We start from the raw sequence: 14878 nt of genomic DNA on the forward strand, positions 1-14878 counted from the left end.
TTTATTGCACGGTAATCTACTGTTTATCGTGCAGTAAAGCCCTGAAGCAGCTTAGTAAATCACCTGTGACAGGGCAATACCTGGTGGTACCTGAATGTGACTCATCTTCAGCCACCATGAGCTGAATCTTAAAAGCAAAATCAGCCAGGCCAGTAAGGGAGTCAGTAGCCATTTCCAGACAGCTTGGTGCTCCGCTCCTCCTTGCCAGGCTCTGTGTCGTGTGCGGGTACTGAGCCGGTCCCCGGTTTTACGTGTGTTTATAAGAAGAGGAAGCCTGCACATCAGTAGGCAGGAGTGGCTCAGCGTGTCCCTGATGACCTGGCGCTCTGGGGTCAGCAGTTCCTCTCAGGGTGTAGCGGGAACGTAAGATCTTACCCTCTGTGAGACCTCCTCCATCCTCACCAAATGCTTCTCAATGACTTTTGTTTTTCCCTTTCTGCACGGAGAAACCCTTACACTGTGCTTTTTGCTTTTTTTTTCTGTCTTTCAGCGGTCAATTATCCCAGCCCATCAGGTAAGAACCGAATTAATTTTGCCTTTTTCTGTCAGCCCTTTATAAGTCTCACCAGTAGAAGGGAGGTAAAGGGAGGCTTCCCCCTGGGGTGCGGCCACGCAGTGAAAATAGATGGGGAATTAACCCCTTAATTCGCCAGGTAGAACAATTCAGCTGGGCAAAGAAAGGGGCGACTGCAGAGATGTTCCCGCTGTGCACGTACGACTTAGCTGCCAAATCTTCCCTGGCCTTCTTTAGGCAAGGTTGCAGCCGAAGACCTGGCTGCTCAGAGGCTTTTGAAATTTCGCCCTGGCGCTCGGATTCAAGGACTTGGTTGTCTTGGCCAGGCCGCAGCTTTTGGAAAGTCGACTCCTCTCTGTGGGGCCGATGCAATTATGTTCACTAAAAGCAGGCGCTGACTTTTCAGCTAGAACCATGAGCATTGACAATCACGCGGGTTTTCCCCTGTTATTATACCTGCCCCCACACACCCAGGGCTAGCGCATCCAAATAGGCAAACTAGGCGGGCGCCTAGGGCGATAGCCATTAGGGGGCGGTAATGAGCAGCCATAGGGGGCCACGAGCAGTGCCCATCCCATTCACAGCCGAGAGGAGTAGAAACCCAGCGGGCCGCAAGCAGCAACCATCCTAATAACGGCCGAGAGAAGCAGAGATTCGGCGGGGCACGAGTGACGCCTCTGTGTGTGTGTGTGAGAGAGTGAGGGAGAGGGACTGTGTGTGTGTACGAGAGAGCAATGGTGTTAGTGAGAGAGAGGGAGGGAGCCTGGGTAAGGGTGCGTGTGTGTGTGTGTGTGTGAGTGAGTGAGTGAGAGGGACTGTGTGTGTGTACGAGAGAGCAATGGTGTTAGTGAGAGAGAGGGAGGGAGCCTGGGTAAGGGTGCGTGTGTGTGTGTGTGTGTGTGAGTGAGTGAGAGGGACTGTGTGTGTGTACGAGAGAGCAATGGTGTTAGTGAGAGAGAGGGAGGGAGCCTGGGTAAGGGTGCGTGTGTGTGTGTGTGTGTGTGTGAGTGAGTGAGAGGGACTGTGTGTGTGTACGAGAGAGCAATGGTGTTAGTGAGAGAGAGGGAGGGAGCCTGGGTAAGGGTGCATGTGTGTGTGTGTGTGTGAGTGAGTGAGAGGGACTGTGTGTGTGTACGAGAGAGCAATGGTGTTAGTGAGAGAGAGGGAGGGAGCCTGGGTAAGGGTGCGTGTGTGTGTGTGTGTGTGTGAGTGAGTGAGAGGGACTGTGTGTGTGTACGAGAGAGCAATGGTGTTAGTGAGAGAGAGGGAGGGAGCCTGGGTAAGGGTGCGTGTGTGTGTGTGTGTGTGTGAGTGAGTGAGAGGGACTGTGTGTGTGTACGAGAGAGCAATGGTGTTAGTGAGAGAGAGGGAGGGAGCCTGGGTAAGGGTGCATGTGTGTGTGTGTGAGTGAGTGAGAGGGACTGTGTGTGTGTACGAGAGAGCAATGGTGTTAGTGAGAGAGAGGGAGGGAGCCTGGGTAAGGGTGTGTGTGTGTGAATGTCACAAGGAACCTAAGTGTGTGTAAGAGAGGGGGCCTGTCTGAGTGAATGAGGTTAGGAGCCAACAGGGGGAGGTAGGCAGGCGCAAGGCAGAAGGTTCTCCTAGGGCACCTAATCACTTGCACCGGCCCTGCACACAGTTAGCCCAGCCAGGGTCCACAGACCACAGCTCCTTCCAGAGCCTGCTATATGAGCATTCTGGGTCTGGCCACTAGGTGTCACTATTCTGCAATGACTGGTGCGCCACAGGATCCCCAGGTAGCAGAAGTGAACCTAGGCCTCTCGCATGGCAGCAGACAGCACTGCCCCTGAGACCCTCGCCCCCCCCCCCCCCCCCAATCTGGTGCCGAATCCGGTCCAGCAGTACGTTACTCACTGTAAATACTAATCCAGGTCTGAGTGCAGCAGGTTGCTTGACCGGTACTTCCTTTCAGAGTCCAAGCATTCCCCTGTGGCAGCAGAGCTTGACCTTACCCTCTGGCTCCACCAGGCAGCCCTCAGCCAATAAGCCGACAGGACACTGGCCCTTTCCTTGCAAGCCAAATCCTTGAGGATGGGCTAACAGAAGTCTGAGGGTGCCTCATTCTAAGCCACTCTCTGGCCTCACAAGCAGCGAACTGGTCTCTGACCCGGGGCACTCTGGTTCAAAACCCACCACAGTACCTTTTTTGTCCCAACACTGGGCAGAATTATCACCTTCAAACCCCCCCCCACCCCCTGCACCGTACCTTCAAACACTGCCACTCTCTACGCCAGGCCTTCAGATACCTCCACCCCACTACACCACAGCCTTCCCGTTGCTGACAGCTGCTTCAGAGCTGCACAAATAAGCTACAGTCAGCCATAGCAGGAGAGAAGTGGTGTTTAACAGGCTGGGCTCCCCATATTAATCCACTTAAACTGGAGAGATGAAGGTCAGCAGGGAAGCTGCAGGTGGAGACATTCATGAGTGGCTTGGAGAGCTCAGGATGGCGAGGTCTGAGTGCAGGCGCAAACTCTTGACAGGATTATGGAAGCAGTGTTTGCTTTCCAAGTTGTTCGGAGATTTAGAGGATACAAGGGGGGGAGGGGGAGAGTATGCCCACGATTTGGGGGCCCTTTCCAGTCACACAGGCCAATGCAATACTGTGCGCTGGCCACATCACACAGCCCAACACACGACTGGGCGTGCAAAATGGGGGTTAGCGCTTCCAAAACGTGCATCCAATCGAACGCGTAGGTAATAGCGCTCACCACATGTAAATTCATGTTGATGAGGGTATTAGCTATATCCCCCCCAGTCAAAAATAAAAGGTGCACATGACGCACACATTTTAAGCTGCAAAAATTAGTGCCTGCCCGGTGCAGGTGTTAATTCTTGAGGAGCCAAAAAAAATTACAGAAAATCAGAAAATGCTGCTTTTCTGTTCCTTTTTCCAAGTCCCCTAACTTAATATTGTTACAATATTAAGTCGGAGGAACCGAAATAGGAGAATTAAAAAAAAAAAAAAGTGTGCGGGCGATCAGGAGAGGAGAACGGACGCGCGTAAAATTGAGTGTCCTTCTTCCTAACCCACTGACAGCCACGTCTCCTGGGCGCCCGCTGCTGAGGAGGCGCTTGAGGGCACCGTTTCCCCTCGCGCCTCCTTTTTACCGCAGCACCCGATTTAAATATTAAATTGGGCACCCGGGAGAGGTGGATCGGCGCACGTTAAGGGAGCGCCCGTTTAACTCAAGCCGATATTGCGTGGGCCTGACAATGCTTGTTACATGTTTGCTTGAATGAGGGAAAGGGAGAGCGAGAGGGGTTGGGAAAGGGAGCAGACAGCGGGATTTACAGTTACAGGACAATTAATGCCTTCTCACGCCAATCGGTAACCGCAAATCCCGTTCTCTGCTCCGATCTCTGGCCTCTCTCACCCACCTGTGCAGTGTCAGCAGTAACTCCCAACCAAATGCAATGATTAGACGGCACGCCGGGCTCATCCCCAGCACAGCTCTGAAGGATGTGTAAGCAACAGAGCTCACCACCCGTCACCCCGGCGGCGCAGGGAGCAGGGCTGGAAGGGGGAGGTGGGGAACAGGACTGGGAGGGGGCGGTGAGGAGCAGGACTGGGAGGGGGAGGTGAGGAGCAGGACTGGGAGGGGGAGGTGGGGAGCAGGACTGGAAGGGGGAGGTGGGGTACAGGACTGGGAGGGGGAGGTGAGGAGCAGGACTGGGAGGGGGAGGTGGGGAGCAGGGCTGGGAGGGGGAGGTGAGGAGCAGGACTGGGAGGGGGAGGTGGTGAGCAGGGTTGGAAGGGGGAGGTGAGGAGCAGGACTGGGAGGGGGAGGTGGGGAGCAGGACTGGGAGAAGGAGGTGGGGAGCAGGACTGGAAGGGGGAGGTGAGGAGCAGGACTGGAAGGGGGAGGTGAGGAGCAGGACTGGAAGGGGGAGGTGGGGAGCAGGGCTGGACGGGAGTGGAGGGAGGTGTGGGAGTGAGTGGGGAGGGCAGGCCTAATGAAATTAATGAGGCAGAGATTTGCCTCACTTTCTCCTTCCCCCTCCTCAGATAACACCTGTCGCTTTGAGGATGAGAAGATCTGTGGGTTTGAGCAGGATCGGATGGACAACTTTGACTGGACCCGGCAGAATGCTCTGACCCAGAATCCCAAGCGGTCAGCCAATACCGGCCCAAGCAGAGACCTCAGCGAGACTGCCGAAGGTGAGACTTCACTTTCCCGCTAAGCTTACCACACATCGAGCCTCAGATGGGCCCAGAGAAGCTGCCATGTCTCTGTGAGGTGGCACTGAGGCCGATACCATCCTTGTTGTGAGTGGCATCGCTCTCAGGGCACGTTTCTCCGGCCTTGGCTGACGTCTGCTGCATCTGTCACCAGGGCAGCCCATGGTCCTGCTCTTCAAGGGAGGGCTCCTCATTCTGTCTTCAGTAACAATCATTTCATTTCACTCTCACAAAACGAATTTATCCAGCGTAGGCTGCTTCACCGGCACTTCCCGAGACATCCATAGCTCCAGTATGCCACCCTGTGCCTTCAGTGTCTCTTCTGGAAAACCCCACTCCTCTCCAGAGGAGCTTCAGTAGCATTTCCTGAGCGGCCTCTGCTGGAGAGAGCTGCCCCTGCCTCCAGCCTTTCAGGACTGTTCCTTCAGCCAAATGGGTGAAAGGTTAATAAATGCAGTCTGTAACATCCCCTCACCTGAATGACTTCCTTCTGTGCCTGAATTCCCTGGAAAACTGGAGTCTTGCCCCTCTCCCGTCCCCAGGTACCAGGATTTCTCACTCTGCATTTATCCAGCTTCGTTATACAGCTTTCTAATATTCAGGCCTAGGTGCTATGAAACATCATTGCAAATATGGTGAAGGAATGAGATGCAGTGCGCCCGGGTCTGTCTGGAGACTGCGTAGAGCTCGTGGGAATGCACTGGACTTAGCCCCGTGGAATCAGCCACGGCTGCTGTGTGTACGAGTGTGATATAACGTGGGACTTCATGTCTTACTCACCATTCTTACATTGTTACATCGGAGACTGGCTGGGTCAGGTGTGAGGTTACTTTCTGGAAAAGCCACAAGGCCCGATGTTTGGGCCATTACTACATTAGTCTTGGTGGCTCTATTATTGCGAGTGCCAGCTGCAGACTACGTGGGGGATGTTGAAGGTTCACCTAATGATGATGGTTGAGTACAGAGGAGGAAGATGAGGGGAAAGCTCTTGCAGACCATCATGTTCTGTAACTGGCAGCCAGGACAGAGTCTGAGCTGTGTGGACACATCATCTACTCATCTAATAAGTACCTCATGGGCCCTCTTGCATAAACCTTAGAAAATTAAGTCACCCACTCCAAAATCCCTCCCCTTTGACCTTTCAGTTGGACAAAATATCTATCTCCCTATCTCCAAATCTGACAAATGGAACCTCACTCCCCACCTGAGGTCACCCCCTACTTTCCAGGACCCCTAGAGGTGACAGTGCCAATCTGGCCTGGCATCTGGTGTTGATCTGGCACTGCCTACCGACGCGTCCGTCTTTGAAGTGTTTGATCAGAGCTGGACGCCGGGCTGAGAGACAATAAGGATGTTTTCTCCTGCTGGCTCAGCCTTGGCGCTTTTGGGGGAGTCGGGTGGGGGGGTATGGAGGGTGGGCGGGTGATTTGATTGTTCACACAGGGCTGGAAGGAGGCGTTCTTCTAGATCCAGTATGTGGTTGAGGTGAAGGCTGAGCACATGGCCTGCCCCGAGCAGTTCACACATCATAATCCAGCATAAGCCTTGGAAATATAAGGGCACCCCAAGAGGTGCGGTGAACCTTCCCCGTGAGCATCAAAGTCTAACCTGCCTGCCGATGCTCGTGGGCACCCAGCACAAATGAACCATTCTCTTCTCTCCCTTTCACCTCCTCGCTTCCTGCCTTTCCCACTCCATCTCCCCTTTTCCATCCTCACCTCCTCCCCGTCTCTCACCTACATTTCCCTTTTCTAGCCCTCTCTCCCTCTCTTCAGTTCCCTGTCTCCCCACCCTTTCTCCCCCTCCTCTCTGTCAGCTTCCTCCCCCATCCTCCTCCATGAGAGCATCAAGTCTCTTGCCTCCCCCTCCACCTATGGGCTGAGAACTTCTCCTTATCCATGGCCCTGACTGCTCTTTCCCCTGTAGAGTTGCCAGCCAGCCAGTACTGATAAAAGGGAGGCTGGCAATTTTAACCTGGGTACCCAGCCAGCCACATGATGCTGGGAGCCACATCCCCTTCCATTCGCGGGCCTGAGAGCAGGTTCCCACCCCATACGTGGGCACTGCCTCTCCCCCTGTCCGGGGAGAATTGCTTGGGGCTGGACCAGGAGCCACGTCCTCTTCCTCCCCCACAACAGCCATCAGTGGGGCCTGCGGAATGCACAGCTGATTCCTGCCATTAAAACTCCATCGAGACCACTCCACCAGGATAATCAAAAGTGCAGAACAGGAAAGCTGCATGGCAGTTACCATCAGGGCCGGTAGAAGCACTAGGCGATCGTCTAGGGTGCCACAGGTTTAGGGGCGACCCAGCAGCCACCTACTGCTTCCATCAGACCTGCTCAGAATTGTGAAAAATCTTTGTCCCGATTCCCAACACTGGTGGCAGCTGCAGGACCTAGGCAGTTGGACCTCCTTCTTCTAGCTCTCAAGGACCAGAAGAGGAAATGTGTTGTGGGCCCTCGTGGGCAGGAAGAAGGATGCCCAGTCGTCGTAGCTGGAAGGAGTGGCCAGAAGAAAAAACTGAGAGGGTCAATTGCAGCATCAGCCAGCCGCACTGTAGGAGACAGGCAGGTTCGGTCGGGCTGTGTGGCTGAAGAGAGGCAGCGATCGACCGGGCCAAGCAGAAGGAGAGAGGCAGCGATCGACCGGGCAAAGCAGAAGGAGAGAGGCAGCGATCGACCGGGCCACGCAGCAGGAGAGAGGCACAGATCAGCCAGGCAACGCAGCAGGAGAGAGGCACCGATCAGCCGGGCCACCAGCAGGAGAGAGGCACCAATCAGCCAGGCTGCACGGAAGGAGAAAGGCAGGATCAACCGGGCCACGCAGCAGGAAAGAGACAGTGATCGACCAGGCTGTGCAGAAGAAGAGAGGCACAGATCGGCCGGGCCATGAGCAGGAGCGAGGCACAGATTGGCCAGGCCACGCAGCAGGAGAGAGGCACCAGTCAGCCAGGCTGCACAGCAGGAAAATGGCAGGATCGGCTGGGCATGCTGCAGAAAAGAGGCAGTATCTCTGCTGAATGAGGAAGACAATGAAGGCCTCCTGATGCCATGGAAGTCCAAGAAGAAAGCTGCTGCTGCTGCCTACACCTAGGATGGAGAGTAAAAAATATATATGCGTGTGAGCATCTGTTAGTGCATGTGTATATGAGAATATATGGGGAGAGAGACCATGTGGGGGGAAAACCGAATGTTTGTGAGAGAGAGCATGTGAGGAAGAGCGAGTGTGTGGTGTGAGAGTCTGTGGGGGGAGAGAGCATTTGTGTTTGAGAGAGCATGAGGGGGAGAGAGAACATGTAGGGGAGAGAGAGAGCAAGTGTATGTGTATGTGAAAGCATATGGAGGAGAGAGCATATGTGTGTGTGTGACTAGAGCATGTGGGGGAGAGAGTGAGTGTGTGTGTGTGTATGAATATGTTTGAGTAAGCGAGTATGCCTGTGTTGGAGCGTGGCTATGTGAGAGAAAGGAGAAAGTCTTTGTATCACAGCCACTGCCTCCTCTCATTAATCCATGACAAGCTCAGGCTGAAAATCAAAAGTTCCCAGCTATGGATTGTGGGATATTTTTTATCCTTATTTATTTATTTTTTTATTATTTATTTATTTATGCATTTTAGAATTACAAATTATTGCAATCATCACATTCAAAAATTTGAGTTTACATGACTTCCTCTCAACAGTTAATTCCAATACATCATAAATGAGAAATCTTCATTATAAGAATAACTCACCATTTGTTGAGAAAAGAAACTATCCATTTTTAACAATTATCCTAAAGGAATAACATTACGCCTGAGAAATACAAGACAAATTCTATTAGGAGATTAATATAGAAAAAGAAATTACACATGTATGAAAAAAGCTCAAAATACAGCTAGTTTACTTTTTAAACCTGAACATTAGGGTCTATCGGGGATGAAGTTAGTGGTACACGTGCCTCAACAAATTGACGTAATTGATCTATCTGAGCAAAAACTATATATTTCAGTTCTTCTCTTTATAGTACATCGACACGGGTACTTTAGCAAAAAGAAAAAACCTAGGGATATAATCCTTTGTCTAAATTCCAGAAATTCACGCCTCTTTACACGTGTAACTGGTGCTAGATCTGGAAAGATCTTTACATTTAACCCACAATAAGTAATTGGGAATTTCTGGAAGTAAACCTTCATCAATTTACTTATATCTGATAATGTTATGAAAGAGACAATCAAAGTATCACTACTTAATACTTGTAAGGCGGAATTTTCCAAAAAGCTTGTAAGATTTGCTGGAATTGCCACCGCAGGAGCAGAATTTCTTTTTACAAAGGAACGTGTATTTATAGAGAGTTCATTTTTATTATTTTCCGAAAAACCAAGAATTTCTGCAAGAAACCTTTTCAATGAGACAAAAGGTATCTCACCAGCAATTTTAGGAAAGTTAACCATCCTTACATTTAAATGTCTAATATTGTTTTCTAATGTTTCTAAACATCTAGAACACATCATTTGATCTTTCATAATCATAGTATTCAAACTTTTTAAAGATTTTATGTTTTCTTCAGCCTCCCCCATTCTAACTGCAACTTCAGTTGCTTGATGTTGTATCCCCATTAACTGTTGCTGCCAGTTAGAGGTAGCTGAATCTATCTTTCCCTCTAATCTGTTAACAACAGCGCTTAATCCATTTACTAGATCCCACAATGACCCCAAAGTTACCGTCTCTGGCCTTGTATTTCTAGGCCGCACCTCTCCTGGATTTTCGAGGTAGGGGGATTGTTGTTGTTGCTCTGCAGAAGCAGATACTTCCTCCTCATCCTCTGAATCCAGTTCGGAGCTTGCTCCTCCTTTAGCCAACAAACATTCAACCTCTTCGGTAGAAGTTGCTGCTGCAGCTCCGTTGGCGCCACGTTGGGCAGGAGGCGGTCGCAAATCAGGACTTAGAGAGGCCTCTTCCTGGGGGGTCACCCGTTCCCCTTCCTGAGTGCCACCAATGGATTCCTCGGTCTTCTCTTTTACTAGCTGAGTCATAAAACTGTCAATCTCTAATTGTAGGAGCGAAGGTAAGGGTTCTGGAGGAAACACCCTCACCTTGCCTTTCCTTTTAGGAGGCATTTCAAGGAAATTGCGAGGTTGACCGTTGATTGAGCGTCTCTTATGTCAATTTCTCAGTATCTAGAGTCAGGATTTTAGGGCTTTCCCCCTTCAGTCCGCCCTAGTCTGGACTAAGCCGGACAAAGCCGTGCGCACCCCTTGGGCGCGCACGGCTTTGGCGATGCGCCGGCGGTGGTGATGCGCCGCAGGTGTGGCGTTCTTATGCCACAGTGCTCCTCCCACTCACATCCAGGCTCGGGGAGGGATGATGGTCCGGCCCTGAATCGGGGCCCAGCAATCCGGTCTCTCAGCGTCTCCGCTCAGTGCGGCGTTCTTATGCCACAGTGCTCCTCCCACTCACATCCGGGCTCGGGGAGGGATGATGGTCCGGCCCTGAATCGGGGCCCAGCAATCCGGTCTCTCCTTTTATCCTTATTTTAATTATTGAGTAGTGCTTTTTTAAATATTTTATTGGTGTTTGGTAAAGCTTTCAAAATTTGCATGTGTCTTTAATTATTGGATATTCTATTCATCAGCTGTTTTGAAATTATTTTATTTGTATGATTTTATAATTATGATTAATGATTTATATATCTTGATTTTATTGATTGTTTTATGAGGAATGGTGACATTTTTGTTTTTCCATTGTTGCGCTGTATAGAGTCTGGCGTGATGCGTTTTACAGTTCAGTTTTTGTCTGCACATTTCTATTTATACTTTGTGGCTTTATTCTGTATTTGGTGAGGGTCTGTGTTCTGCATGCAAAGACTGAGGTGAAGCAGTCTTTTAATATGTGGTTTCTCTGTAGGGATCTGTAGTAGCTTTAGCTTGGCCTGTTCTGTTTTCCTGATAGGAGGTGTATTGATATTTTAGATTCTGGTGTAATATTTGTTGTATTCTTTTTCATAGGTAGGGTTGTTATTCTTTGAGTATTGGCAAATAGTACTGTGTTGATACGGGAGGACCATGCCGAAATATATCACAATAGGTATGATGCCATATGAATTCCAAGATGCAAAGGTTTCTTGTTGGCATCACAACAGTGCATGAAATTATCACAATAACTTGTATATTAATTTTCCTCAGAATGTCATTTTTCATGTAATAATTTAAAATTGTGTATGGGGAGGGGGCGCCAGGCTGTAAGGTTTGCCTAGGGTGCCTAATACCCTTGCACCGGCCCTGGTTACCATAAACATAAAGCATCATATTTACAGCTATAGAATTGTGAAAAATTGCCCTCCCTCCATTTTGGTTTTCAGAGCCCACTGGGCCACCTATGATGGATTAAGGGAGGAGGGGGCTTCATTCATTGCAGCCAGGAGTCTTCCCAGGTTAGACCCCTCCCTCTATAAGAGCCATCATGGCCACAGGCCCCAGCAGAGCATCTCCTGTTAGAACCTGGTATGGGGGCACCCTGAACTGACTGAGATTTCCTCCTCCCGACTCCCTCATTGCTCCCACCACCACCACTTCCGGGGCCGTGAACGCTGCTACTGCAGCATCGCAGAGCCCTGCCAGTCCGAGGAACGCAAACTGGATCTGGGAAAAGAAGGCCAGGATCCTGCAGCAGTGCCACTGGGCCCCAGACTGTCCCTTGGAACCACACTATTAACGCAACAAGGCGTGCAGGGGAATTTCGTGCTGGCATGCAGACCACTGGTTCCCTGTCCAGTGTACAGAACAAACAGGCAGCTGTTCCGTGGCTTGGGGTCCTGCTTCTCAAGCGCGGTAACAGAGAGGAGGCTACGGACCAGTAAGCCTTACCTCACTGCTGGGAACATTTAATGGAGACGCTGCTGAAGGAAAATACGGTGCGCTGGAAGATCCTAGGCAGATCATGGCAAATGAATCAGACTGATTTTATTTCGATTATAGGTCAAAGGCATGCGCTGGGCGTGGTTTACTTGGATCTCAGCCAAGCTTCTGATGCTGGCCCGCACAGGAGGCTCATGAATAAAATGAGCAGCTTGAGGGTGGGCTCCAAGGCGGTGGACTGGATTACAGATTGCTTGGCTGACAGACGGCAGTGGGTTGTGGTAAACTGAACTCACTCTGAGCAGAGAAGGGAGATAAGTGGAGTGCCTCGGGGTTCGGTTCTGGGGCCGGTTCTGATCTATATGCTTGAGAGCAATTTTGCGGAAGGGGTAGAAGAAAAAGATTGTCTTTTTTTTTTTTTTGCGGACAACACCAAGATCTGCAACAGATTGGACATGCCTGAGGGGGGAGGGTACCCAGAATGATAAGTGATCTAGAAAAAGTCTGAGGCTGAGAGGTGAAGATACAATGCAAAAAGTGCAGAGTCATACATGCCGGATGCAAAAATTCAAAGGCATTGTACACGATACAGGGGTGCGGGGCGACACTGATGTGCACCGATCCAGAGAGCGACCCCGGGGTGATTGTGATGATCTCAAGGTAGAAAAGCAATGGGACAAGGTGGAGCCAGAGGGAGGCGACTGCTAGAGGGAGAGAGGCATAACCAGCAGGAAAAAGGAGGTGACAATGCCTCTGCACAGGTCCTCAGAGAGGCCTCAAAAGAGATACAGATAGGCTAGAGATGGTCCAGAAAAAGGCATATGGTATGAGACATGAGGACCCGAGCATGTATACCCTCGAGAGGAGACGTTTACAAACATGAAAGATATTAGCACATAAATAGACTATTTCCAGTGGTCAGGAAATTGTAGAGCTACAAGAAGATAGACCCAGGAACAAGATCAATAAACATTTCTTCACAGGAAGGGTGCTGGATGCATTGGATGCCTTCCCGAAGGAGGTGCTGGAGGAAAAGTAGGTGGCAGAATTCAAAAAAGCATGGCATAAATACAGAGGATCCCTTATTGGCAAAACAAAACACTGCAGTAATCCACATGGAGCAGTGAATCAACCCCAAACCGTCCGGACTGTATTGTGCTTCCAAGAAAGGCATGAGGGTAGCCTGCACGGAGCGGCAGTTACTACCCTTAACAGAAGGCTTGGGGTTAACCTGCACGGAGTGGCAGTTACTACACTTAACAGAAGGCATGGGGGTAACCTGCACAGAGCAGCAGTTACTACCCTTAACAGAAACATGGGGGTAACCTGCACAGAGCGGCAGTTACTGCCCTTAACAGAAGGTATGGGGTTAACCACGGAGTGGCAGTTACAACCCTTAACAGAAGGTATGGGGGTAGCAGAAGGTATGGAGGTAACCTGCACGGAGCGGCAGTTACTACCCTTAGCAGAAGGCATGGGGGTAACCTGCATGGAGTGGCAGTACTACCCTTAACAGAAGGCATGGGGGTAACTTGCACAGAGCGGCAGTTACAACCCTTAACATAAGGAATGGGGTAGCAGAAGGTATGGAGGTAACCTGCACGGAGCGGCAGTTACAACCCTTAACAGAAGGAATGGGGGTAGCAGAAGGTATGGAGGTAACCTGCACGGAGCGGCAGTTAGTACCCTTAGCAGAAGGCATGGGGTAACCTGCACGGAGTGGCAGTTACTACCCTTAACAGAAGGTATGGAGGTAATCTGCACGGAGCGGAGGTTACTACCCTTAACAGAAGGTATGGAGGTAATCTGCACGGAGCGGCAGTTACTACCCTTAACAGAAGGTATGGAGGTAATCTGCATGGAGCGGCAGTTACTACCCTTAGCAGAAGGTATGGAGGTAATCTGCATGGAGCGGCAGTTACTACCCTTAGCAGAAGGTATGGAGGTAATCTGCACGGAGCGGCAGTTACTACCCTTAGCAGAAGGTATGGAGGTAATCTGCACGGAGCAGCAGTTACTACCCTTAACAGAAGGTATGGAGGTAATCTGCATGGAGCGGCAGTTACTACCCTTAACAGAAGGCTTGGGGTTAACCTGCACGGAGTGGCAGTTACTACACTTAACAGAAGGCATGGGGGTAACCTGCACAGAGCAGCAGTTACTACCCTTAACAGAAACATGGGGGTAACCTGCACAGAGCGGCAGTTACTGCCCTTAACAGAAGGTATGGGGTTAACCTGCACGGAGTGGCAGTTACAACCCTTAACAGAAGGTATGGGGGTAGCAGAAGGTATGGAGGTAACCTGCACGGAGCGGCAGTTACTACCCTTAGCAGAAGGCATGGGGGTAACCTGCATGGAGTGGCAGTTACTACCCTTAACAGAAGGCATGGGGGTAACTTGCACAGAGCGGCAGTTACAACCCTTAACATAAGGAATGGGGTAGCAGAAGGTATGGAGGTAACCTGCACGGAGCGGCAGTTACAACCCTTAACAGAAGGAATGGGGGTAGCAGAAGGTATGGAGGTAACCTGCACGGAGCGGCAGTTAGTACCCTTAGCAGAAGGCATGGGGTAACCTGCACGGAGTGGCAGTTACTACCCTTAACAGAAGGTATGGAGGTAATCTGCACGGAGCGGAGGTTACTACCCTTAACAGAAGGTATGGAGGTAATCTGCACGGAGCGGCAGTTACTACCCTTAACAGAAGGTATGGAGGTAATCTGCATGGAGCGGCAGTTACTACCCTTAGCAGAAGGTATGGAGGTAATCTGCATGGAGCGGCAGTTACTACCCTTAGCAGAAGGTATGGAGGTAATCTGCACGGAGCGGCAGTTACTACCCTTAGCAGAAGGTATGGAGGTAATCTGCACGGAGCAGCAGTTACTACCCTTAACAGAAGGTATGGAGGTAATCTGCACGGAGCGGCAGTTACTACCCTTAGCAGAAGGTATGGAGGTAATCTGCACGGAGCGGAGGTTACTACCCTTAGCAGAAGGTATGGAGGTAATCTGCACGGAGCGGAGGTTACTACCCTTAACAGAAGGTATGGAGGTAATCTGCACGGAGCGGAGGTTACTACCCTTAACAGAAGGTATGGAGGTAATCTGCACGGAGCGGCAGTTACTACCCTTAACAGAAGGTATGGAGGTAATCTGCACGGAGCGGCAGTTACTACCCTTAGCAGAAGGTATGGAGGTAATCTGCACGAGCGGCAGTTACTACCCTTAGCAGAAGGTATGCAGGTAATCTGCACGGAGCGGAGGTTACTACCCTTAGCAGAAGGTATGGAGGTAATCTGCATGGAGCGGAGGTTACTACCCTTAGC

General features: G+C 50.7%; 1 protein-coding gene across 1 annotated transcript in view; it reads left to right on the top strand.

The window, feature by feature from the left end:
- The window catches only part of LOC115082721 (MAM domain-containing glycosylphosphatidylinositol anchor protein 1-like), a gene marked incomplete at its 3' end in the record, with an annotated part of 45958 nt that overhangs the window by 13285 nt on the left and 17795 nt on the right, over window positions 1-14878 (top strand). The window contains exons 2-3 of the mRNA XM_029586911.1: window positions 491-514; window positions 4545-4697. Of these exons, the coding sequence (XP_029442771.1) occupies window positions 491-514; window positions 4545-4697 (177 nt within the window). The remainder of the gene's footprint in view (window positions 1-490; window positions 515-4544; window positions 4698-14878) is intronic.

The sequence above is a fragment of the Rhinatrema bivittatum genome, unplaced genomic scaffold (assembly GCF_901001135.1).
Source record: "Rhinatrema bivittatum unplaced genomic scaffold, aRhiBiv1.1, whole genome shotgun sequence".
Lineage (NCBI taxonomy): Eukaryota > Metazoa > Chordata > Amphibia > Gymnophiona > Rhinatrematidae > Rhinatrema > Rhinatrema bivittatum.